The following is a 23525-nucleotide window of genomic DNA, read 5'->3' on the forward strand; positions in this document are numbered from 1 at the left end:
ACCAAAGACTGCCTTTACCTTTGAGGTCTGGTGAGATGCATGCACCGGGTCACGTTTTCCTCCTAGTTTGTTTTTTCACAATTTTAGGGATTTAACACCTGGACCATTTGGATATCCCCTTTTCCTTTTGTTATTCAACGGAATTCATTCATGGAGCAAAGGACTGGGCCTTGCTCATGGACTTTGGTTTCCAGTGTTGGTGACGGGTGACCCGTATTTTTGTTGAATTTCTTTGAGATAAAGTCTCTTTGGAAAGTTCTCACGTCATTTTCCGTTATCAGTAAATGTTATATTTTGTTATTTAGAAGAATGCAGGGCCACAGACGACACACAGCGTCCGCTCATGTCCTGAAGTTAAGGCGTGTGGTTCTCCTTCCTCCATGTGGAGGTGAATCGAGGATGCAGTGGAAGGTCATTCTGGACACCTTCATTTTCTCTCCTCGGATCGCAGCTATCCTCCCTCAGACCTCCCAACACCAGCCTGCGTCCTCAGCTCCCTCTCCCTCCAGGAGCCCTCCTCCCGGGGCAGACAGCTCCCTTTTCTGCAGCAGCAGCAGGCGCAGGCTCAAATATCAGCTCAGGTTTTAATCTGGCCACCTAATGGGATTATTCACATTCATTACACACATGAATGGGAGAGGCGAGTCAGGTCACCCCTGCACCAGAGCACAGAACCAAAGATGGGCAAAAACCAGGAGGGCGAACCCTCCAGCGCCATCTTCAGTCTCCTTAGATCGAGTTTGAGCAGGCGCTGAGTTCCCAGAATTCAGCGGACAGCTGTGAACAGCCACGGCGTCAGCAGCGTGGGTTGTAAAAGAGACTTTCCAACCTTGTAATTGTAGCTCAGGTGACCGCACCTCTGGACACGGGAGGCATGTGAAAAGTGCTTGTAAACACAGAGGCCCTTATGTGGCCCCTAAGGCTGCAGGTCAGCCCTAAACTGAAGGGTGGAAATTTTAGAGCTGGAGAAGAGAGAGCCTGTACTTGACCTTTACCCTGCACACAGACCTCCACAATGCTGGCGCTAGGCCCGCGGAACAAGAGTTGAAGCTTGAACGCATTTCTCAAGAATCCAGATTTGGCCCCAAAATTCCAGAATAAAATGAAAAAATGAAGTGTGGCTGGAGTGTAGAACAGTTAACCAGACAGCAGTGCACCTCAATAACAACATTAGAAGAGGACTACAAGCCAGATTCTACAGCAAACACACCTTCTTTCTCTCCATTCAAAACTCCAATAGTCCCAGTAGATTGATTGATAGCGGAGCGAGACACAGGACCCACCTCACTGGAACATATTCCGCCCCTCTGGACTTTCATTCCAACCACATCGCCAGTCTGTCCCGACAAAATATTCCAGGACATACTCAACGTGACCCAAACACATTGGCGAGTCACTTGTCCTCAGACGCCTTGTGGCACTAGAGGTTAAAGACTGTGTGTTGGCTCATGAGAGGATTCCAGATACCTTCAGCACCACACCAGAAAAACATATTTCTGCCAGATGGACTGTTTTCATCGAGCAGACTGAAGCTTGTTCCTGGTTCGCTGGAAGGTCGTTCCAGGGACTTGTCAGAGAAGGACACTACACACCTGGGACGACTTGTTTTTGAGGAGGTCGGAGGGCAGAGAAGGAGCGAGGGGTCTGTCAAACAGCGCCACCAACAACATCAATAAACAAAGCTATGCATCAAAACCCTGACGCTGGTCTAGGGAACAGTGGCTTCGCAGCCACGCCGGAACAACCTTGCGGCACCGGCCAGACGAATTCGCTGCCAGGATGTTCCGAGGTAGATTTACAGTAGCAGGGTTATTCCAAAGCCGCCGCAAAGCTATTTTCTCCGGCAATCATCACAGCGCAGGGGACGTTTGACTCTATCAAGGAGTGATTAACTGCACCCCAACATTTCAGCGGCAGCGGAATCTGCCAGCCACCGAGGCGAGGAAAATAGATGGAGGGAAAAGTGGGAGGAGCAGAATGTACTCTTGATATGAGGAAGAGGAAGCTGCAGAGAGGTTACCTCGCTGGACTACAACTCCGACGAAGACCGCGAGAAGAAGCACTTTAGGAATGTGCCGATCTGACTTTTAGAGTCCCATTATCAATACTGATCCAACACCAGTATTAAAGCATGGATCTTCTTGTCATGCTTTGGGTAAAAGGCAACAATAACTTCATGTGGAATTACAAACTTGGTGTTTATTTAAACAAAGTGTTTACTGAATGGTACCAGCATTTTGTACAAGTTGCATGAAGCAGTCGCCGATCTAAGGAGGATGAGTATCTGTTGCTGCCATGTCCAAATGCCAAGATTGGCTTCCTGCAACGGCCCTTTTTCTCTGATACCCGATCCCACTGTAAGACACTGGCGATACCCAATACCAGGATCGGGATCGGTGCACCCCTAATGATGATGTCATCTTGAGATGACCCAACCGTCTCCTGAGTAAATTCACAGCAGAGACCAAGACACCTGGACACACCAGCCCAACTGGTTCCGATCCGACACTTGCAACTGAAAACCCGATCGTACATCATTGGTACCCAACACCACCACATACTGCTTTCATTGACTTCGCTGACAACATACAGATTCTGAAGAAAGCACGTTTTTCCATGGGAACTAATGGCAACTAGCTCCAGACCCACATTCCAGAGAGAGGACGAGGAACTGAGTGGAGGATAACATCTGACCTGTTGAAATGTTAACACCGGAAGAACCGAGTAGTTTGTTCAGCAGTCAGTTTGGTTCAGTCCCATTAGTCTAGATCCTGACTCGGCGGTGGTGTCCACTACACCTGATTCAGGTGAGCCATGTGTTTTGGATGGCTAAGTTAAGGGTGAGAGGCTGAGGAAAGGGTTATGGCACTGACAGGTCCTCCTTCTCTCCGCTCCCCCAGTAGCCAGGATGACTCCTGCACATCTCCCGTGTGAAGAGCCAGTTGCAAACACACGGACAACTGACTTCCCATTGGACTGATGTAAAGATACAGTTTCACAACTTGTCCCAACCGGCACGCTTGCACTGAGTGTTGGCAACAAGTCCAGGCACAAACGGAGGCAAGCATTCCTGAGTCTCTGAGTAAGTGGACATGGAGTCATGACAGAGGTTTAGGAAAATGAGAGGGCTTTTCAAAGAGTGTCGGAGGGAGTGGTCGGGTAATGTGTCTAAATGAGGAACAAGGAACCGGCAGCTGGAGATGAAAAGACAATTGAGGCCTACGCGGCGACAGCAGGGGAAGGGAAAGGATGCCGGAGAGTTGGGCAGCTTGAAGAATGACAGCGGCAGATAAACAACGGCATAATGAGGAAGGCCGATCCAGGCAGACACATTCATTTGGTGAATCCAGTGAGCCTCATTACGCTCCTGTCTGCCTTCGCCAGCGCTTGTTAAGTCACGGAAATGTAGCGCCGGCACCGTGGACGGAGCTCTGTCACTGCGCCGCTGTGGAAGATTTTGGACCCTCAGATGCAGGTGACATCAAAATCAGCAGCGGAGAGACCCGGGTTGTGGCAGCGGAGATAACCGCGGCACCAAAACATCTGTGGCTTCATCAGAGGGGTGTTCAGATGCTGGCTTTTATCTGCAGTCAGCAGCCGTGTCAGGTTCAGACAGCTCCCCGCACACCGACCCCACCAGACGGCTTCTGATCCAGGTCTGGATGGAAGATCAGCTGCTTTACGCGGGTGATCCTGTCAGGGCGATTCGGATTCAGCCGAGCATTTCAGATGCTCGTGTCTCCAGGAGGCGTCATCTTTACTCAGGCTAAAGAACTTCTCTCACCTCTAGGGTCAAAGTTGAGATAGTGAATCCTGTCACGGGCAGGGAACCTGGCTGAGTCAGGACGTCCTGACACGCCCCAGACGTTTGTTAGCAGCTCGGTTTGTTGGCTCACATTGACCCACTCTGAACGCTTGCTCTTGTAGCTATTTTGGAAGAGCGGCCAGTGAGTCGGCTTCAGCTGTACATCCTCGCCCAGCAGCGACACCCTTGGACCCGGGGCTGACCTACTTCGGCGGAGGACACTGACGACGCAGGACTCATGGCAGAACAGGAGCTCACACAGAACCACGCCGCGCTCACGTGCGCTCCCTTGGTGACATTTTCATCCCACTCCTCCGACCCTCCTCGCCTCAGCCCCCCCTCCCCTGCCCTCACTCCTCAGCACGTCCTCCCCCTCAGAGCTTCTTACCCGAGGCTCGATCAAGAGGCCTGTGGTGAGCGAGAGCAGGGGAGGCTCATGCTAATGTCTCATTTGGATAATGAGTTGTGAGCCCGGCAGGGTCTGAGCACAGAGCAGCGCCTCCTGTAGGGAGGAGGCTCAATCTCTCTTGCTTTTCATCCATTTATTTTCAAGTAGCAGCACTGTTGCGGTCATGTGGTCATGTAAGGGTCACAGGAGTGCAGAACAGAGTTTAAGAAAATGTTAAGAAACTATATCTATCTATTGAAAAAAGGTTTGAAAAACATGAAGCCACATGATCGGATTGGTATGCATCTAAAATAATAGAGAAAAATAGACGAAGAGAGAAAAAATTAAGGGTTTGTTCTTAAATAAAACTATTATTTGGGGAAACATGAAAAAGAAAAATTTAAAGTGAGAAAAAGGGCCAAAAACTGAAAATGGAGCTTATTATTTGGAAAATGCAGTTTAAATGAGTAAATAAATGAAAGGAAACTAAATTAGGAACGTTATAAATAACACAAAAAAATAAGAATAAAATATAAACACAGCATCGAATCCCCACAAATATAAATGACAAAAAAAAACAACGTGGCGTTCATTAAAATCACTAAGATGGAAGACACATAGAGTCTACTCCTGGTGCCCATACACCCGGCTGGTTCAGGGGCGCCTGTGACTCGGGATGACAGGGCGACACGCACGACACACGTGGGCTCGACAGATGAATAATTCCCGTGGATGGGAGGAGGCGACGACAAAGCGCACAGATTGAGATGGACGGCAGCGTGACAGGAGTACTTCACATGGCCGCTCTCCGAGGAGACAAATGGCTGCGTGGACTCGCCTCCGTGTCAGCCAGAGATATACAATTCTCACATATGACGTGGCGAACCACACAGTGGACGACAAGGACCCACAAGGCTGACAAGTGTTCTCCATGGAGACCAGACGGAGCACCTCGCTGGAGGCCCTCAGCCCACTTCAGCTGTCAGGTGACCACGAGTCACCTCTCTACAGATGCTGAGTCCAGTCAAAGGCTGTGTTTTAAAGTTGCATCCCTGTGGTACTGTCCACATGCCTAGTTACAGTCATTCCAGTGACTGGCTGTGGAGCTTGACATTGGAGGGGTTCGTGACCTCTCGACACTCGACAGGAAGTGATTCTCACTGACGGACGCAGCCAACACGCCAACAGCTGCATCAACTGAAGCAAAGTGCCTCCAATGAGTCAATAAGGATCCCTGCGGCTCTAAACTGGGTTCAACACTCCCCAGAGTAAGACTCACACCACAAGTGCTGCTACCACTGTAGGAGGATTATCTACTGATAAAATAATCGCAAAAATGTACTTGAATTTGATGCGAAAGCAAACAGCCTCCACTTCCCACAGCCAGTGTTCAGGCAACCTTCCTGTACGAAATTGTACCGATCCATTTCAAACAATGTTACCGTGCATGATCACATGCTTCAATGCGATCTTTACGTTGGTATTGCTGTTCACTGATATGTCCACCAGGGGGAGCAGCCCATAGTGAAATATTTATGTAGTATGTATATATAGATAGATTGAAGTTCTAGGAAGATTCTGTGAGTTAAAAAGAAACATGTCTGCTTGTGTTGCACGTTTTCCATTATAAAGGTCTGTGTGTCAACATCATAACTGTACTTTTATCGTATATCCCACTTTTGAACGGCGTGTTTGGCCGGCAGCGCCCTGAGATGAGTCAGCTGCAGATGAAACACCTTCGTCTCCTTCTCTTCCGCCGTCTATGACCGCTGCTGTCCCGGACTGTGGGGTGGCGACTCTCATTCAAAAGTTTTGCTCCACTGCTGAGACAGAGAAGTGAAGCGCTCTCAAAGAGTCGCCGTCTCCTTGTCTGTGTCCATCAGTGCTCGCGGGGAGTCGCAGGACAGTGAACGTGACAGCACAGCGAACCCTTACATAACCGCCTTCTCTTCCCATCACTTCCCTTTGCCATCCCAAATTACTGCAGCGCTCCTCGACACGCGAAGCCTTCATCTATTAAGACTCCCATTCCTGGCTTATATTTTACTCATCGCATCTGCAGCACAGTTCACATCCATCCACCTCATTCTCTGGAGCAGACGTCCTGACGCTCCCGAACACATCGCAGCGAGCTGCGTCCGCTTTAGACGCTTAGCTGCAGCGTCACTCAGCTGAACACAGAAACCACCGCAGCAGCCCAAACACTTCACTTGGTTTCTGCGGAAATATATCTGTCACTCCACAGAGACACGGAGGAGGAAGCTCTGGAGAGAAAGAAAATCGAGTCGAGCTCCCACTCATCATCAGGTTTAATGCTCAGAGAAGCAGAGAGGTTTATTTTTTTCAATGATTTGTAAGAATATTGAGCCTAACTGTGATTAAAATAAAAAATAGAATAAAAAAATACATTAAAATATAAAAAATTTGAAGAAAAAGGGGGCAGTTTTAATTTGCTATATATGCTTTAACTGTTGTTGAATGTGTGTTTGATGTGGGATAGGAATAAATATTCATTCATTCAATATCAAATTTTTCTTTCAGTCAATATGAATGGGGGAAAAAAATGAAAAAATTATGAAAATAATGTTTACTATAAGATGAATAATAGAAATGTTTTGAAGAAAAAGCAAGTCTTTATAACATGTTTAAAATTGTAAATAATAAAGAATATTCATTATGTAAAATATGTGAATAAAAATGTGATTTTTCTTCCTGCATGTGAGTTCCAGGAACACAGAGGAACACAGAGCAGCGTAGATTTGCTTCCAACATCATGAAAGAAAGGGCTTCAGAAAAGCTGATTATGGCTGCATGAAATCTCTGCCTGGATCTTGATCCGGGCTGCATGGACGCCGCGTCCTGCAGGGTCACTGCTGTTTGTTTGGACACCAGTCTCGCTAATGAGTCCATTAATGCGACCTGACGACTCGGCGGAGTCCCGAGGGAGTTTTCTTTGCCGACCAGGAGAAGATCAGAGAAGAACCGTTTCAGGACATGACGTCTGTGCTTTAGCTGGAGATTTGCCCGGCGACTCTGAGATTAGATTCTTGGGTTTTTGACTTTTCCGATTTAGAAAATCCTTCTTATCTGAGGACAGGTCACGGGGGCAGCACATGAAGCAAAGAGTCCCAGACTTGGTGGCGATGACTGAGTTTTGAAAAACAATAACTTTGATCTTCACCAACATCATAGCTTGACAAGCTAATGACATTAGCATCTCGGCTACAAGCAGCAGGTTCACATAAAGGTCTGGTCTGTGATCACAGCGGAGCTGGAGGTGAGGCTTGCTCCTTTAGAACACGGGAGGTTCATGAGCCTCATCTGCCGCCGTCCTCCTCCACGTCTCGTTGTCATCATCGTAGCCTCTACAACCTCAGACTTATTGAATCTCTGAATCTAGCCTGCGATGGAACATGAAGCAGATTAAAATGTGACAAGAGATGGGTCTCCAAAATGACTTTTCTGTCAAGTTGTCGGCATCAAACTCAAGGGAGGCGGAAGGAAACCAGTGGCAGCTAAAGATGAGAGAGCGACATTCTCCTGCCACAACAGGGCGCTCTAGAGTCAACAACCATGGTAGCTGGGACACCAGGTGTTTCTCCTGACTGGAGAAGCTGAGTCTGGCGCCACATGGAGGATTGCGAGGACGTTAAACCCGGGCAACAGGCTGAGCAACTGCTCCCGCCGTAACTCGACCAGTTGAGTCAGCAGAAGTGAGGTCCACGATGCCTCCTGTCCTCAGTGCTACGCGCACGTCTGCGGATGAATCCCTCCCCCCTCCTCCGACAAATGTGCCCTGTAGCCTGGCATAAACTGTGACTTAGCTGTGAGCCCCGGAGCCAACTGTACTACACTCATGTCCAGGGCTGAAGGAACTCCCATGCCCCGACTCGGAGATGCTCTGGTCATGTTACAGAGCATCCGTGGATCACTGGAGGCAAGAAGGCTTCCCTTCCAACACAGAACCAAACTTTGTTTCTTCATTTTTAAATGTATATATTTTTCATGGGAGTGAGGACTCAAGTCATTTGGGTTGGGATCTGACCTTCTCAGCAGCGTTTCAAAAGAATTTGGATTTTGATTGAGATGGCAGTTGAACTAAAAAAAAAAAAAGGTTTGTTATTTAATTTAAGAAATACTGTATTATTTTATTCTAAAATTGTTGAATACATTTTTAATAAAACATTAATAATACATTTGTTTCATAAAAAAGTGTATTGACATGTATTGTATTGTCTGTGTCATTCTCAAAATATATTACATTGTTATTATATTATTATTATTATTATTATATTATAGTCAGTAGCGGGGATTCATTGCTCATGTTTGAAATAAACACAGTAATGAATGTGTGGAATATTCATGGTTTGTTGTCCAGCCATATTGCGGCGGCTCTGTCATTTGTGAGAATGAAACCATAGTTTCCGTTGCTGGTGTTTGCCAACTACTTCCAGGGCTTCACAGTCCTGCACGCTGGTGCTGCAGACAAACGCAACTCAAGCGCCACAGTATCACGTTTCCTCCAACATGGAGGCGAAAGCCACGGTTAGGCTCCACCCATAAAGGATTTTCAGCCGAGAGAAAAGCAACAGACAGGCGAAATCACTTCCTGCGCCTGACAAACATCCTGGAGTCCTATTATCACACACCCCCTGCTGCAGGGACCTTCATGACATCATCACTTCAGAGCGGCTTTCACCTCAGCGAGGAGAGCGAGGGAGAGCGAGAGAGGAATGTCAGACACAGCTGTTCGCTTCAGTTCCCGCCCGAGACACAACATGACTCAACATGCACAGCAATGCGAGTCACAACTCCCCCGCTCCCCCGAAAACTCAGAGAGAAACAGACACACATCCAGTTCCACGGCACAACTCTCTGCTCCGAGTTAGCCGCTCATTATGGACGACGCTGAGGCCCAAGTCACAAGAGCTCAGATGGAAGCGGCTGTGGGAGGAGGCCACGGGGCAGAGCCAGCACATGCAGGAGAGAGGGAGTCTCTCTGTGAATCACACAGATTAAGATGCATGAGTCACATCTGCCGAATTATGAGAAAACGCACATGCAAAATAACATGGATATAAAAAGGTCGGGCGATATATCGATTTTCTCCATTAATTCCAGTTTTTGTTAACAAACATGGCTCGTGCTAACTAAAGTTCCAGCCATCACATTAACAAAATGTGTCAACAGAAGCAGCTGCACACAGCTCTGCTTCTGGCAGCGAGTGAGTTCGACCCGCTGTTTCCAGCGGTCCGTGCCACCTGCTGGATGCTTCAGCATCACAACTGCACACGCTTAATGCAGCGTTCGGACTCACAACAGCAGTGATCGTTGCTTGTTGGCGATATTCCTCAAAGAAATGATTATTGGGACGTGTTTCAGTGCATCGCAGTAATAGCTCACGGGCAAGTTTAAGTGAGGTGAATAAACCAAACGCTCCTTGTGATGCTTTCAATACAAGCCTATGTGTCAGGTGAAGTGAGCGATATCAAAGACTGACTGGACTGACAAGTTACTTTTGAAGGAAATTAGATGTGTTTTTATGACAGTTGAAGAGAACAGTATTTGGTAATAAATACGTAATCACATAATAATAATAATAATAATAATAATAAAGTCAATGTTTACGTTTTTCAGGCCTTTATATAAAGAAAAATTGTCATGATTAAATTTTTTTTAAAGGAATATAGTGAAAATATAGATCTATCAAATGCATCTGGAAATGTGAAAAAATAGAAATAATAACTTAGACCTTGTTTGAAGACCCATAATAAGTAGATGAAAAATAACATTTGATTTAAAAAAAAAATATATATAACATCAAGTCAATGATGCTTGGACTCGCTGCACTGAACTGGGGAGCAAAGGTTTGGCCTCCCCTCCGGCCAGCAGCGCCACCACTGCACAGCTGGGTGGAGCGACACTGTCTTCAAACCCTGTGAGAATGATAGAAGTGTGATGTGCAACAGTTTCGGCCCTGTTCCAGCTGCAGTGTGGGGGCGCTGTCTCAGTCTTGTGCAGGTCTGACTCTCAGCAGAGAGAAGGCATCGATCGCCCCTTGTTTCTTTCATGCTATTTCCAGACCCTTGTCATTGAGCTGCGTCAGATGGCGCCCACACGTGAGCGGCCGAGGTCAGAGAGGGAGATGTGTAGCGCCGACACACAACAATAACAATAACAACCAAGGGTGTTTTTAAACCCTCTGTCCTGCAGAGGAGGGACAGAGAGAGAAGCACAAACCCACCAGGGACCTGCGACCATCACCTGCTCTCTGCAGCCAGACTCGGTGTTAAACTGACCTGAAGGAGGTCTGACGGGATCTGACAGGCACTCAGGGCGCTTTCACAAGTCCATCCCTCTCCTCGTGGTGTGTGTGTGCGTGTGTGTGTCGAACACCTTAAACTCCCACAGAAATGCCATTTACCATCCACATGACAGTACATTTTTCTACCTTATTCCTTCTGAATCCCTACTGATTTCATTTTCTATGTTTCCATCTGATGCACCACTTTTCTGTGACACAAGTTTCTTCCCTCCACAACATGTTGACCTTGAGATTCTTCTCATCAAAACATGTACTGTATTTAGTCTCGTTGCCTTATCTTATATTTTTATGTCACCAGTTTTGTTTACTTTTTTCCACAGCAGGTGTTACTGGAGTTTTCCTAGTTGAAGTTTAATCATTACTTGTTTATTCCCTGGTTGTTTTTAATTTGTCAGAATGATAGACTTATTAGCATTGCTAATGTTAGCTTCCACACTCTCGACTGTGAAGATAACTGTGTTACGCTTTAACTCTCAAAGCTTTAAAGAAGGTGAAGGTGTAGTGAAGTGTAGCAGCAACACCGGGATCGGAACACGTGCTTGTGAAAGCCTCCTGAGCAGCACAGAAGCAAAGCCATGCCAGCCATACGGACGGACCCCCAAATCTCTCCGGCGGGCGGCCTACCTGTGATATTGACATCGACGATGCCAGTGCGGGTCCCGATGCCGTTGGTGGCGCGGCACTCGTAACTGCCGGCCAGATCGTAGGTCACGGGCCCCTTGAAGAACAGAGTGTTGTTCTTGATCTCCACGTTGCTGGGGATGGAGCCGTTCAGCCTGAGGAGAGAGGAGACGTGTTCACACCTGATTCTGGGCTAGTGGAAACACCGCCAGACATGTTACACTACAGACACCTCACACCCAACGGTTCTGTAATTACTTCCATTTTAAATACAATTTAAAGAGACACAAACCGGATCAGAACCTGAGGCCCACCGATCTGAACGAGGGTCACGGTTGGCCCCAGTTTAGCGCTACAAAGGTGTTACAATGTATATGGTGACACAGCTCTGGCATGGGTCATTTTTTGGGTGCTGCAAGGGCTGGTGAAAGTCCTTGCCGGGTCTTGTTGTCACGGCGGCAGTCAATCTTATCGTTGCGTGTCAGCGGAGACAAATACCAGGAATACCTGACAGAGCACCTCAACCATCATCCATCAGGTCCCCACAAGGACGGGGAGCCCGGCAGGTCTGCACAGGTAGGACCGCTGGCATGTGGAGTCGGACAGGGAAGGGTGGGGCACCGTGAGGGTCGGGACCAGGGTTTTCCTTTCATCGACCACAGCAGCACTCATGGGAGCCGTTGAGCGCTGAAAACCGGCAGGGAGAAGCGGTTCGCTCGCCCGAGGTGTTCGTCTTCATGCTTGGCTCTCTGCCCCCTCCTCATCAGGTCAACGCAGTCGGGGGTCACGGACCGTCAAGCCGCCTTTCAATTAGCAGGACCCTTTTTTATGATGCCTGCAGGCGGAGCAGCGCTAGCATGTCGCATGACAATTAGCTGCTAACGCTCGGCAGCGCCGTCAGCTGCTCTGGAAAGTTCCCTTTCAAAGAAGAAGGTTTTACCAAGTGAGGATTCGAACCAGACCGAGGGCCACTTCACAGGCTCCCACAGCAGACCAGCACATTATTCTGACGGATCACATAAAGCTGAAGACGTGAAACATTCCCACCAGATATTGAACCAGCAGGCTAGCTAGCAGCGACATCTCCAACAACATTTGAAGGAGCAGTGCACACTTTCATCCGTCAGAGGTAGAAGATTCTTCAGGAGGTAACACTTGACTGACTTGAACGTGTCACCACCTAAATCACCTGCATTTCCTGTTTCTGACTTCAGTATTAATACACCTTATTTATGTATTAACTCATATACAAGCCGAGAAAGTGGGTCACCGATGACATTAACCCCGCTCCAGTTCTGAGTGAGTCAAATGTTCAGACAGTGAAGTCATGCGTTCAGTTCAACCGTCCCAATGAAACCAAAAACAGGCTCACAGGTAAAATGGACCTGGACAGAACCATGTCTAAATGTGTCCCTGCTGGTCACTTCCTGCTCCTGCAGCACTCCTGACGCCAATGAGATTTTAAAGTCATCAGATGGGACCCTCTGCTGCTGTCCCCAGACCAAATCCAGGACGGCGGCAGCTTTAATATCCAATGCGGAGAAGCATATTTCCTCCCAAGTTAAGAGCCCGACATTTAATTGCAGAGGTGGCACTTTAATTCACGACGAGGAGCATCGGCGCGATTCTCCGAGGCGAGAGCTGACGGTGTGATTCCTCAGCGCAGAGATGTTTTAATGAAGAATCCATCAGTACAGGAGCCCGTGGAGTATTTACAGTTAATGTTTAATGACTGCATTCATAATCCGGCGACGCCTCCGCCACATAAAACCGCACTGATTTGCATATGTGGTGCTCCATCCAGCGACGGCACCACCAGAGCCAGAGGAAAAATTCTCTATTCAATTTTTCCACGTTGATGACCAACGTGGAAAAATTGAATAGAGAAAAATGAACGTGAGAAAATATAAAGCGGAATCGAGATGAAGAAAACAAAATGCGATAATCACTATCTGCAAAATTGCAGGGGAATGAAACACGCATAAGTATAGTAACATGAAAAAGGAAATCTGGTGGAACAAAACAACTGATCTAAACATCCAAAAAGCTTGAGAAGCAAACAACATCCAGAGGACTGTTATTACTGAGATCATAATAGCTGACCTAGCCTCATAGCTAAGTAGCAACTAAGTAGCTACGCAGTCACAAAACACATCAACTGGCCCAGTTAGCAAGGGTGAAGGGAGCAGCTGGGTTGGCCCAAAAGAGGTGAGCTAAGGAGCCGGACCTGGTCAAGTGTGAGACTTGCGCACCAGCAGAGACAGACTTGTGGAAGCTCATGCTGAGCGTGAGACTGAATGTTAAAACCAGGCAGGGCCCACTGGCAACACTTCTCTTGTTTGTGTGTGGTGTGACGCAATCCTGCCGGCTCATTCCGGATCGCTCCGTCACAGCCTTGTGCTGACCTCCACGCTGGAGCCCAGGGGAGCCTTCACAACACATTTGGCATCTCATTTTCAGCACGGCGATGGCCGTCCCCTCCGATCTGTCAGCTCGCCGCCCTCGTCTTCCCCAATCACGTCTCTCTGCCTCCCTCCATCCCGCCATATCTAAAGTCTCTCCTTCCACAAAACTTCCCTATCTTGTTGTGGTGTGTGTTAAGCTGGATGTATGCATGACAAAAGAGGGGGGCAGGCGAGCGGGTCCCCACGGCTCATTTAAGGCGAACAGCGGCCTGTAGAGTGGATACAATGAGGGAGGGACGCTCCATTAAACCACTCAAGTCCACTGACTCTTTCTTAACCCCCCGGCGCCCAGCAATTACAGCGCTAACCACACGTTAACGTGCCCTTCGTTTAGCAACCACGCTCCGGATGGACTCACAAATATGAAGACAACAAAATCAGGCAAGCACACATCCGTCATGAAATCCTCCAGCTCTTCTGGGGGAACATCTCAGTGTTCCAGGCTTACTGAAGGACATCAACTCATGAACCTGTCGGGGGTCTGCCCTGGGGCCTCCTCCCAGGACCTCAGCCATGCAGGAGGTGACTGAGCTTCTCCTCCACCTGGAGAAGAGCCGACTCTCCACTCATGGTACGGCGGTCGTATGGTTCCGGCGTGCAGAGTCAGGGTCCTCCCATAAGGATGTGCTCTGCATCCAGAAGGTCATGAGCTTCTCCTGTTGTTTATTCCTTCTTGGAAAGGATCCAAGGAAAACCTGGAGTCCCCGCTCCAGTTCTGTCTTGCAGCAACAATTACAGCCTGACATCACATTCCCATCTTTCATGGAGCCACTCTAGGCCTAATCCCACAGTGGTGCGTGGATCCCCTGGAGGGCTCGGGCCATGGAGCGCTGTTGCTTCCTGCTTGTGTGTTTTGCAACAAAGTCAAACCAGCGCTGATGTCAGCCCTGCGGTATTCCAGCCTAATCCCCGTCTCCCCATCCAGCTTCAAGTGTGCGCTGGCTACAAAGCGCTGCCCTCTGTGCCCCTGGACAAGTTCGGCTCTCTGACCAAGCTTTCTTTGCTAAAACTTCAATGACAGACAGGAAACTTTGCATTCACAGTGAGGCTTGTGTGTGTGTGTGTGTGTGTGCGTGTGCGACCTCCCTCAGGCCTGGCTCTGATCCTCGCGACACATCTGTTGAGCAACCTGGGCGTGAACCAATGTGAAGACACTACGATGGTGTAACGGTGAATTACAGAAACTAGTAATGTAACGCACATTCAAGCTATCATGAAGCACATAGAAATAACTGTAATTACTGCAGACACTACGTTTAAAGCTCAACTACAAATCAAAGAACAAAGTCATCTGGTCCCCCTGACAAAAACATGACCTCTGAAGTGTTAGTGATCGCCTGTCTGGCACACACGAGGAGCATTTCGAACGAAGCTCATGGACACCTCGAGTCGCCTGCGGCACAGCTCACTGATGCTAACAGATGCAGCCGCGCTAACACACACCATGAAACTGTGTCCATTTGCAACACAGTTGTGTTCTACTGCAGTGACACCAGGGGCACCAGACATGAAGCGCGAGAAGAACTGTGATGCACCAACATCCACGGTGTCACTCCTCAACAGGTCACACAGGCTCTCACGACAGTCGAGAACACAGTTCATGTTGTGAGTCAAATCCACTTCCTGCCACCGAGATTCATGTGTCATTCTTTTCACTGTCACTCATTTGTGTGAGACTCAGTAACCACATGTCTGACTCACTCTCTGTATGACTCTGTATCACAGTGCAATGAGAATTAAGAGTCAGAATTAAAGAAGTTCCTCCTCTGACCTCTGAGTCTGAGGTCATGGTTCTCATCGCCCAGTCATCTGCTAGAGACTTGAACCAGGGCAGCTTCTAAGGATGCCAACTCTGACTCACTACTGTAAGGAGATTAGCTCTCCTTTGAGTCACCCCAGGACTCGCTAGCAACATGAGCAACACAGTGCTGCCGCTGGAGGACTCAACACCTTTGACTTGGAAGGCAGATTGGGACTCACAGAGATTTTGACTCCACATCACGGGGATCAGGACTTACAGTTTCCACTGGTAGATGGTCACAGGCGGGTTGGCGTCGGCTCGGCAGGTCAGCTGGACGTTCTGGCGGTTCAGGTACCAGTTTCCATCGAAGCCCTCGATCTTCACTTCCGGTTCATCTGCAGAGATGAGTCAGAGTCACTTTATGCACAGAGCCTGTTCTGTGACTCACCCAGCTAATAGCGAGTCTGTTCTCACACATCCGAGCTAGCTAACATACAGCCAGCAGAAGACACTCTCAGGTGAGCCTGAGACTCAGGAGCTGGGTCACTGACCAAAACAGTCGACACAACTGAGACTCACACTGCACGTTGAGGACCACGCTGTCCTTGATCTGCTCGTTGCGGTAGGTGACGATGCAGGTCAGCTTCTGCTTGTGCGTCTCGCGGCCCGGGATCACCACGTAGTTGCTTCGCACGGTCACTGTCCCGTTCTGGTTGCGGGTCTCCTGGAAAGTGGCTTCGCCCTTCAACCTGGTGTCCCACTTGATGACGCTGGGGGGCTTCCCATTGGCCGACACGCAGGTGGCCACTGTCATCTTGCGGCGCTGAGACCGGGCCACGATGGTGGGGGTCGTCAGGGTCATGCGAGTCATGGGGCGAGCTGCAGAGAGAACCAGAGGACAGTTGAAGAAGCTTGTTCCTGGTGAGGATGTCTGTCCTGCACTGTTCACCCTCTTCCTCTCCACCCACAAGCCCGCATCCACTGCCTCCCCCACTCACATCCAGTTCCACCATTAACTCCCCAGAGTATTTCATTCAAGGCTCGACTTTACTGGGATTTTTTCTTCTGTTATTATGTTTTCTTTCATTTTCTTCTACATTTTTTAAGTCCTTACAACAATTTACACCTTTTCTTTGTCCAACATTTCTATTACATGATTTTCTGTATGGGATTTTTTGAACTTGTTCTACAGTCATTTCATTTCTTTTCATTTAACATTATTATCATGAATATTTTTTCAGATTTTAACAAACATTTTTATATTTTTATTTTCTTTTCACAATGCACATTCTTATTTTACAGCACTTGAAATGCATGTAACTCTTTTCCCCATCCGTTCTATTCTCTCTTATTTTTGCTTTTTCTCCCCGTTCTATTTTCATTTTTTTCAGCTATTGTTAAATTGTGATTCATCTAGAGCTGCAACGACGAGTCAACTATTAAAATGAGTTATTAACAGGTAGACTAGTCACACATCGCCTCTCTTATTCCTGCCTGTGTCCCGAAGTGAGACGCAACGTTTGCCTTTCTATTCACATTTTGAGTAATTATAATTAAAATGTAAAGTTCCTAAACAATACTGAACACCACACAGTAACTTACAAGCATTTTTTACTTCCTGTTCACAGTGCTCCGGACACACCACATGCCGAGCAGTGGACTAATCATTAAGGCAGTCGGTGACTAGTTGACTTTCAAAGGAGTCAATAGTTGCAACACTGCACTTATCACAAAACATTATTTTCTTCTCCTTTTGGCATTTGATTCGTGCTGCAGCTTGTTTCCCCACATTTTTTGTAACCATCAACCATTTTCCTTTACTTTCAGATCAGTTTTCTTTGTGCAGGCGCTTGTTGATTCTTCAGCCGTGCTGTTTTTCTACTTCCTCCTTCTAAGGTCATGTTTCAGGTCGTCACTTTCGCAGGGGAGTGTGTGACCTTTCGAGAGAGCGAGGTTTGCAGAGTCACATTTGAAGCAGGAGAATTTTAACCAGCAAGCCCTGAATGCAACAAGACAGCCATGAAAAACTGGCAGCAGTTTACCGGACACCTAAACCACGTCGTGATCAGCATGCTGAATCCCGATGAACAGGAAAAATGAAAGTGGTCCAAAAGCTCTGAAGACAGAAGCTGTCGGACACCTGACTCCTATACAGACATTTATCTCCGGGACGAACGCCTCTCCCCCGCTCTCGCATCGACCCGCGCTCCACTCCAGCAACTTCAGTCAAAGAAAAACCGAAAAAATATCTGCTGCTCAAACACGTTCCAATTACACTCCAGCTCAGATGAAGAGGAGCACTCGACCACACAAACACGCCCAATTTGTAAGCCCCCAATTAGCCGACCCCTCTGAAATACATGGCAGCGATCTGCGACTGAAGGAGACGGCGACTTCTACGGTTCACCACGGTCAACGCCACGGAGTCCGTCACAGACCCACACACCCTCCTCCACTCTAATGTGAGCGCTGATCTTTCCCAAGATGAACTGCTTCCTTGGAACTGGGTTACCAGACTACTGCGGCCGGGTGACAGCCTGAAGTAGCCGCATCGATCTGGACTCACCTGCCATCTTTATTGAACGCCCCCTGTGGCAGGCGGCTCTTTAAAAACGCAATCAGAGTGTCGCGTTACACGGCACCGTCGCGACGCCTGTTCCATCAATCACGCAGTTCTGCCCGAAACATCTGAACACTTTAATGGAAGCCAGTGTGTTAAACAAGAAAGCTGCGCGGATGTGAGGTCTGACAACAAGAGTGGAGCGGCGAGGAGGAAGACATGAAACCCAAGAACCAATTTAGAGAGAGCTTTTCTCTTTCATCGCTCCAGTGGCTTAAGACAACTTCCTCTCTTTCTGGCTTCCAAACTAACAAACGGCGTTCGCACGACCCTTCCATCACGCTGACAAGCTCACGGATGACATCACTTCCTGTTTCAATGATGAGTCAGGCCTTGACTTCCTGTTGAGCGGTTGCAAGTGAGTGGCGGACTCACTCACCGTACACCGTCAGGTTGACCATGTTCTCTCGGTTGCCGGCAGGAAAGGTGGTGTACTCGCAGATGTACGCCGCCTCGTCCGACAGCTGCAGGTTGGAGAACACGATGGTGGTGTCCTCCAGAGAGGGCGTGCGGTGGCGCACGGCAGCCTGCTTGAAGATGACGCGCTCCTTGAAGGGCTGCAGCACGGACACGCCCAGCGCCGGGTTGGCGATGGCCACGTTCTGCTTGGTGCCGTTGAGCAGCTTCTGCCAGGTGACCTGAGAGATCTTGACCGGCGGGTTGCTGTTGCTGAAGATGCAGCGCAGCTCCACCTGAGAGCCCACAAAGCCGGACTTGCTGGAGTCCATCTGGACCGACTGACCACTTCCACCTGAGGAAGAGAACACAGAACATGATTAACCACAGACTCGCTCTTGAGTCCAGCCTTCAGCCTCTGGGGGATTTGAACTCGCAGCAGGAAGTTGCTCAGAAGTCGCGCACAATTACTGTGAAAGAGTTGACGCGAGGAGCTGCCGATGAATCTGAACTTTCCCATTGTTATTTTAATGACTCAGAGCTCACAAACTCCGTCGCTGTCCAGAGCGGCTTCTGACTCCAGCAGGACGGTTTTATTCCACATTAAGACCATCAGAAACTCTCACAATGGAGACAGCTGTCAGAGTGGGAGTGAAGCCAGTCAGGAGGAACATACAGTAGCTGCTGCTTCCACTGAGACACCACCACAGAGCAAGCGTCCTGCTTCCAGTGGGATTTGGGAACCAACACAATTATAAAAGAGATCAGAGATGAAAGGACGGATCAGGTGGAATATAGAAAAATAAATTAGCAAAAAAAGTTGATACATATTTAAAATGAAACATACAGAACGAGGGCAGAGTCTTAATGACTCTGACTCATAAGACATATTTTTAAACAGTAAAAAAAGAAGCTGTGCGTTACTATAAACCTACATTTTTATAAAGAAATACACATTTCAAATAAATAAAAGTAAATTCAGTGGCAGGTGACTTCTAAATTGAGTTTATGTATTTATGCTGTATATATGACTGAATCATTCCACTCTGAGGGCTGCGTTGATCACTTTTGCTCCGCTTCTGTTTAAATGACTCTAAAACAAGCATGAGCACAGTAATTATCCATGAAAGCTCCTTCACAGTGGAGAACACAACCATGATGTGAATTAAAACCAAAAATGCTGCGGCTGACGGCTTGGGACCTGGATTTCAGTGAAGTGACTCTGAATGAGGATCAAGTCTTGAACAGGATTTAGCTGTTGCTGACTCGTGTGCTCGGACGCGTCGCCGTTTTCCGTCTACCTGCAGCTCCGCTCGTATTTACAGCCTCCCGGCTGTAACTGTCTCAGTGAGGACCCACAGGAAACAGGTCTGTTAATCTGACTGACCAGAACAGACCCGGCCGTGAATCAAGCCCGGGACCTCCTGGAGAATCTGGATCAAGCAGACCGAGGTCTGCCATGTGATAAATTCACTTTATGTTGCTGAGTAATACCGTCTTCATTGGAGCGTTAGTTCCAAAGTCTGGTTCCCTGATGTCCACCATGAGCAGCCCACTGGAACAATCGTGAGTTCCTTAGTTTTAAATTCATCCGATCATTTTGTTTAAAAATATGCATGTTTTTGAAAATGAATGAACAACTTTTATCTGCACATTTCTTTCTTACGGGCCACAAATCCTGATCTCCAGCGGAGGGGGTCGACCCGAGTCGGGGAGGTGGGTCCACCAGCCTGGTGCTGGTCATGAAGTGAGAGCAGCCGATGACATCGGCTTCATGTTTTCCGATATAAATCCCAGGAATGGAAGCAACTTCACCTCCACTGGGCTTGACAGAACAATGGCCCAAATGTGGTGAAACAATGCTGGCAGGGTCGGGTCTGTTGGAGGCCCAGCGCCCCCACTCTTTCCCAGCTCGGGTCTGATGCTCTGCTCACAGAACCGACCAAATAAACCGCACAAATGGAAACCAGAGACATGAATAATTACACAGCCAAGCGGCCCAAATCCCCTCTGCGAAGGACCGGGGGCCCCGTGGGGACCCCGCTCGCTAAAAGAGGCTCTGGCCGAGCTGTAATCACAGACCCGACCGCAGAGAGGCAGAACCCAGGACCAGCATGCGAGAGCCATTAGGACAGGGATCCACAAGCTCAGGAGGAGCAGGAGAGGGACGGAGGGAGACCGGGGCTGAGGGGGGGGGGCGGAGCTCTGGGGGTGTGACTCCCACGGATGCTGCCGATGAGCACAGAGGCGGAGACGCTCTGCTGCTGAATCCAATCTGATCCAAGACTTATGTCTGGATTTATGACCAACATCTTCTGCTGTAATGACTATTGATTTATTTTCCTGCTCGTTTTCGATTGTTTTTGTCTGTTTGGGTCTTTTTTTATTCCTATTTTTAGTCGACTGCCTTTCACATCAAAGCATTTTTCTATAAAAGATATAGATTTTCAAACAGTAGGGCTTCACATGTTCAGTCCTAAGAGGCCCTGAAGCATCAGGTGGGCGGCGCTAATACCAGAGTTTGTGGGTACCATTTCCTGACAGCAAAGAGAGTTCAATCCAGCAGAGCTCCCACATGATCATCTCAGTGCAGCTGGGAATAATTCACCTGACTGCACCTCTGTCTCCTTCAGACGGCGTAATTGCGGCACTGAAGGCAGCGTGAGGGAAACATCAGTCGCAAAGTGAGATGTCACCGTTTGAAGCTGGGAAACTTCAAAACCCTGAAAGTGTGATGGATAATGTGATGAGCTGTGAGTGGCTGAGGCGAGCCAGAGATCTTCCATTTTCACAGCAACCGGGTCAAATCTGTGACATCTCACTTTCAGCGAGATGAGAGCCTCTTCTCCCCAGCGCTGCTCTGCCATCCACAAAGTTAAATCCCTATTTTTGTTTCAAGAGTTCAGAGTTAAAGCTCCGCTATCTGCTCTTGTTTGATACGATTCCAGTGACTTCCACCGCACTTTCAACAAGCCGGGTTGATAAAACACGACATGAGTCGCTCCGGGATAATGAGTGTTTAGCGTTGTCCTGGTTCCCATGGCGCTGCCGTCGGTCTCTGTGGTCCAGCGCTCACGGCCACACATGCGGTTTCAGGGGGGGGTTCCTAATCTGCTGTTTGCTTCTCACCGTGCTGCTTGAAACGCTCGCTTGTTCTTCAGTTTGTCAGTTTTAATCTCGACTCGGGTGGTGAGTAAACCAACGCAACTTATTTTTCTAGCAGTGCTGGAAATCGAATTAGTGTGGCACACACACACACAGGTGACTGAACGGCACACCAGGCTGTTAGCTAGGAGGGTGTCCGCGCCGATGTTTGTTTAAAAAAAAAGTTGTTTACAGCTTGTCCTTTACAAAGCAAGCAGTGAAGTCCGCCACTGACATGTCTTGCCTGGAGGGTGTGGCTTTGGACATCAAAAATCCTAGCTAAAAACCAGCGGCACACACAACTAACTCCGCGAGGAGCCTCGGTTTAAAAGTCAATTAGCAAAAGACACAAGTGAAGTGTAAAATCGGCACCCACATACGTACACTGCCACATAAGTGCGGCACCATCAGAGACTCAACAGCGCCCCTACTGGCACACAGAATACCACTTGTGTGGCACGCACACATTGTCTCACGCACCTGTGCGCACTCACTACAGTGAGCACACATGTTCAGTGATGCTTGTATTTGAGCTCGCACACCTACACACTCTCAGAGAATCCACACAGGCACTGACTGAAATGAGACTAAAAGCTTGTCGTCGAATCGTTGCTTAAGATGTGTTCAATAAAGGCGCCGGCGCTTCCCTCGCGTTACACTAACACACTCCAGTGTTTAAACATTCGGCGTCTGCATTCCGTTGTGCAGACTCCGGTGGGAGCTAGCGGGACTGACTGCGCTGCAGTTAGCAGATGAAGCCATACTGACTGTAGTTCCACACAGATCATAGCCTGAACTTGAATTACCAGAGGTGGCGCTGTGAGCTCTTCAGTCCTTCCGGTTTCTATGACTGTAGAGGAAGAGCAATGGAAGCTGACAGGGAGCAAGGAGCCGCTTCAGACTGTGATACTGAACTGTGTAAACAGCAATGGTTCAGACTGATGAACTGGTTTAACTTCTGAGGTCCAGTTTTGGGAATAAAGTTTCTGAATAAACTGTAATAATCATAAGAGTCATGCTTTTGTTCACCGCCATGAGCCTCGACTCACTTAGCAACCATGCTAACGGTTACTAGCGTGGTGGTGATGCCGTCTCCTTTAACCAACAAATCACGTCTTCCAATCTTCTCGAGAGGACAAACAATGAAAACGACCTGAGTGAGGGAAGTTCAAGACAAATCTGCAGAGTTACAAAACCCAGCTGATATCAGGTTAGTCATGTGCTCACCGCAGACATGGGCTCAGACTGAGGAACACACACACTGTATCAGGTTACACACGACTCCTCAGTTGTAAACAAGGTTATTAGACATTATTTGCCTGTGTTAGTCCTGGAGTTTGTTTACTTCCGCAGCGTAGCAGAAGCTCACACAGTACAGTCACAGTTCCGCCACTCGGCTACATGCTAGCTTAGTCGTGCTATTTACCGTGTTATCCAGGTTCTGATGTCCGACTAAGAGACACTCCAATTTCAACTAAGCTGTTTATATGCATTTCAAAAGTGTAAATGTAGCCAGACTAACAGAATAATTCAATTTTCTCAGCCGTCATGAAACCGCAGTCATTGTAAGTATATAGAGTCGTCTGTGCTGCGTTTTAGAGAGGATGCAGTGGTGGTGGGGTTTTAATCTACGGCGTGATGCCACTCTACGGGACTCGACTCGTCCTCCTGGGGAAACAGCAGTGTACCCGGCATGCGACGCACAGATTGCGAGTGTTTCCAGGAGCCGCTTTGGATTTAAAACGCGTTCGCAACAACACACTTGATCATTTTGGGAACGTGCAACATCTGCTGTGTCGTAAATGATCATCGGGGATGTTTACGGTGCCTGGCTGTTTCCCACTGCAGCACTTGGTGAGCTTATATACCTACAGGTTTTGACTCGAACATCTTTATCTGATGGTTCAGCAGTTCAGAGCCGCTGCCATGGAAACACGTGCTGCAAAGATACTGCTGCGCTACACGACGAACGACCAGTGTCAGCTGGGGAAGTGGAGTTACGTTTGGGTCTACGACGGAG

General features: G+C 48.3%; 1 protein-coding gene across 4 annotated transcripts in view; it reads right to left on the bottom strand.

The window, feature by feature from the left end:
• The window catches only part of nectin1b (nectin cell adhesion molecule 1b), a 134929-nt gene that overhangs the window by 56786 nt on the left and 54618 nt on the right, over positions 1–23525 (bottom strand). For all 4 annotated transcript variants that reach the window (XM_053872178.1, XM_053872177.1, XM_053872180.1 and 1 more), the window contains 4 exons: positions 18345–18716; positions 15925–16224; positions 15623–15740; positions 11143–11294 (listed from right to left, as the gene is read on the bottom strand). In XM_053872178.1, the coding sequence (XP_053728153.1) occupies positions 11143–11294; positions 15623–15740; positions 15925–16224; positions 18345–18716 (942 nt within the window). The remainder of the gene's footprint in view (positions 1–11142; positions 11295–15622; positions 15741–15924; positions 16225–18344; positions 18717–23525) is intronic.

Source organism: Synchiropus splendidus, chromosome 8 (assembly GCF_027744825.2).
Source record: "Synchiropus splendidus isolate RoL2022-P1 chromosome 8, RoL_Sspl_1.0, whole genome shotgun sequence".
Lineage (NCBI taxonomy): Eukaryota > Metazoa > Chordata > Actinopteri > Syngnathiformes > Callionymidae > Synchiropus > Synchiropus splendidus.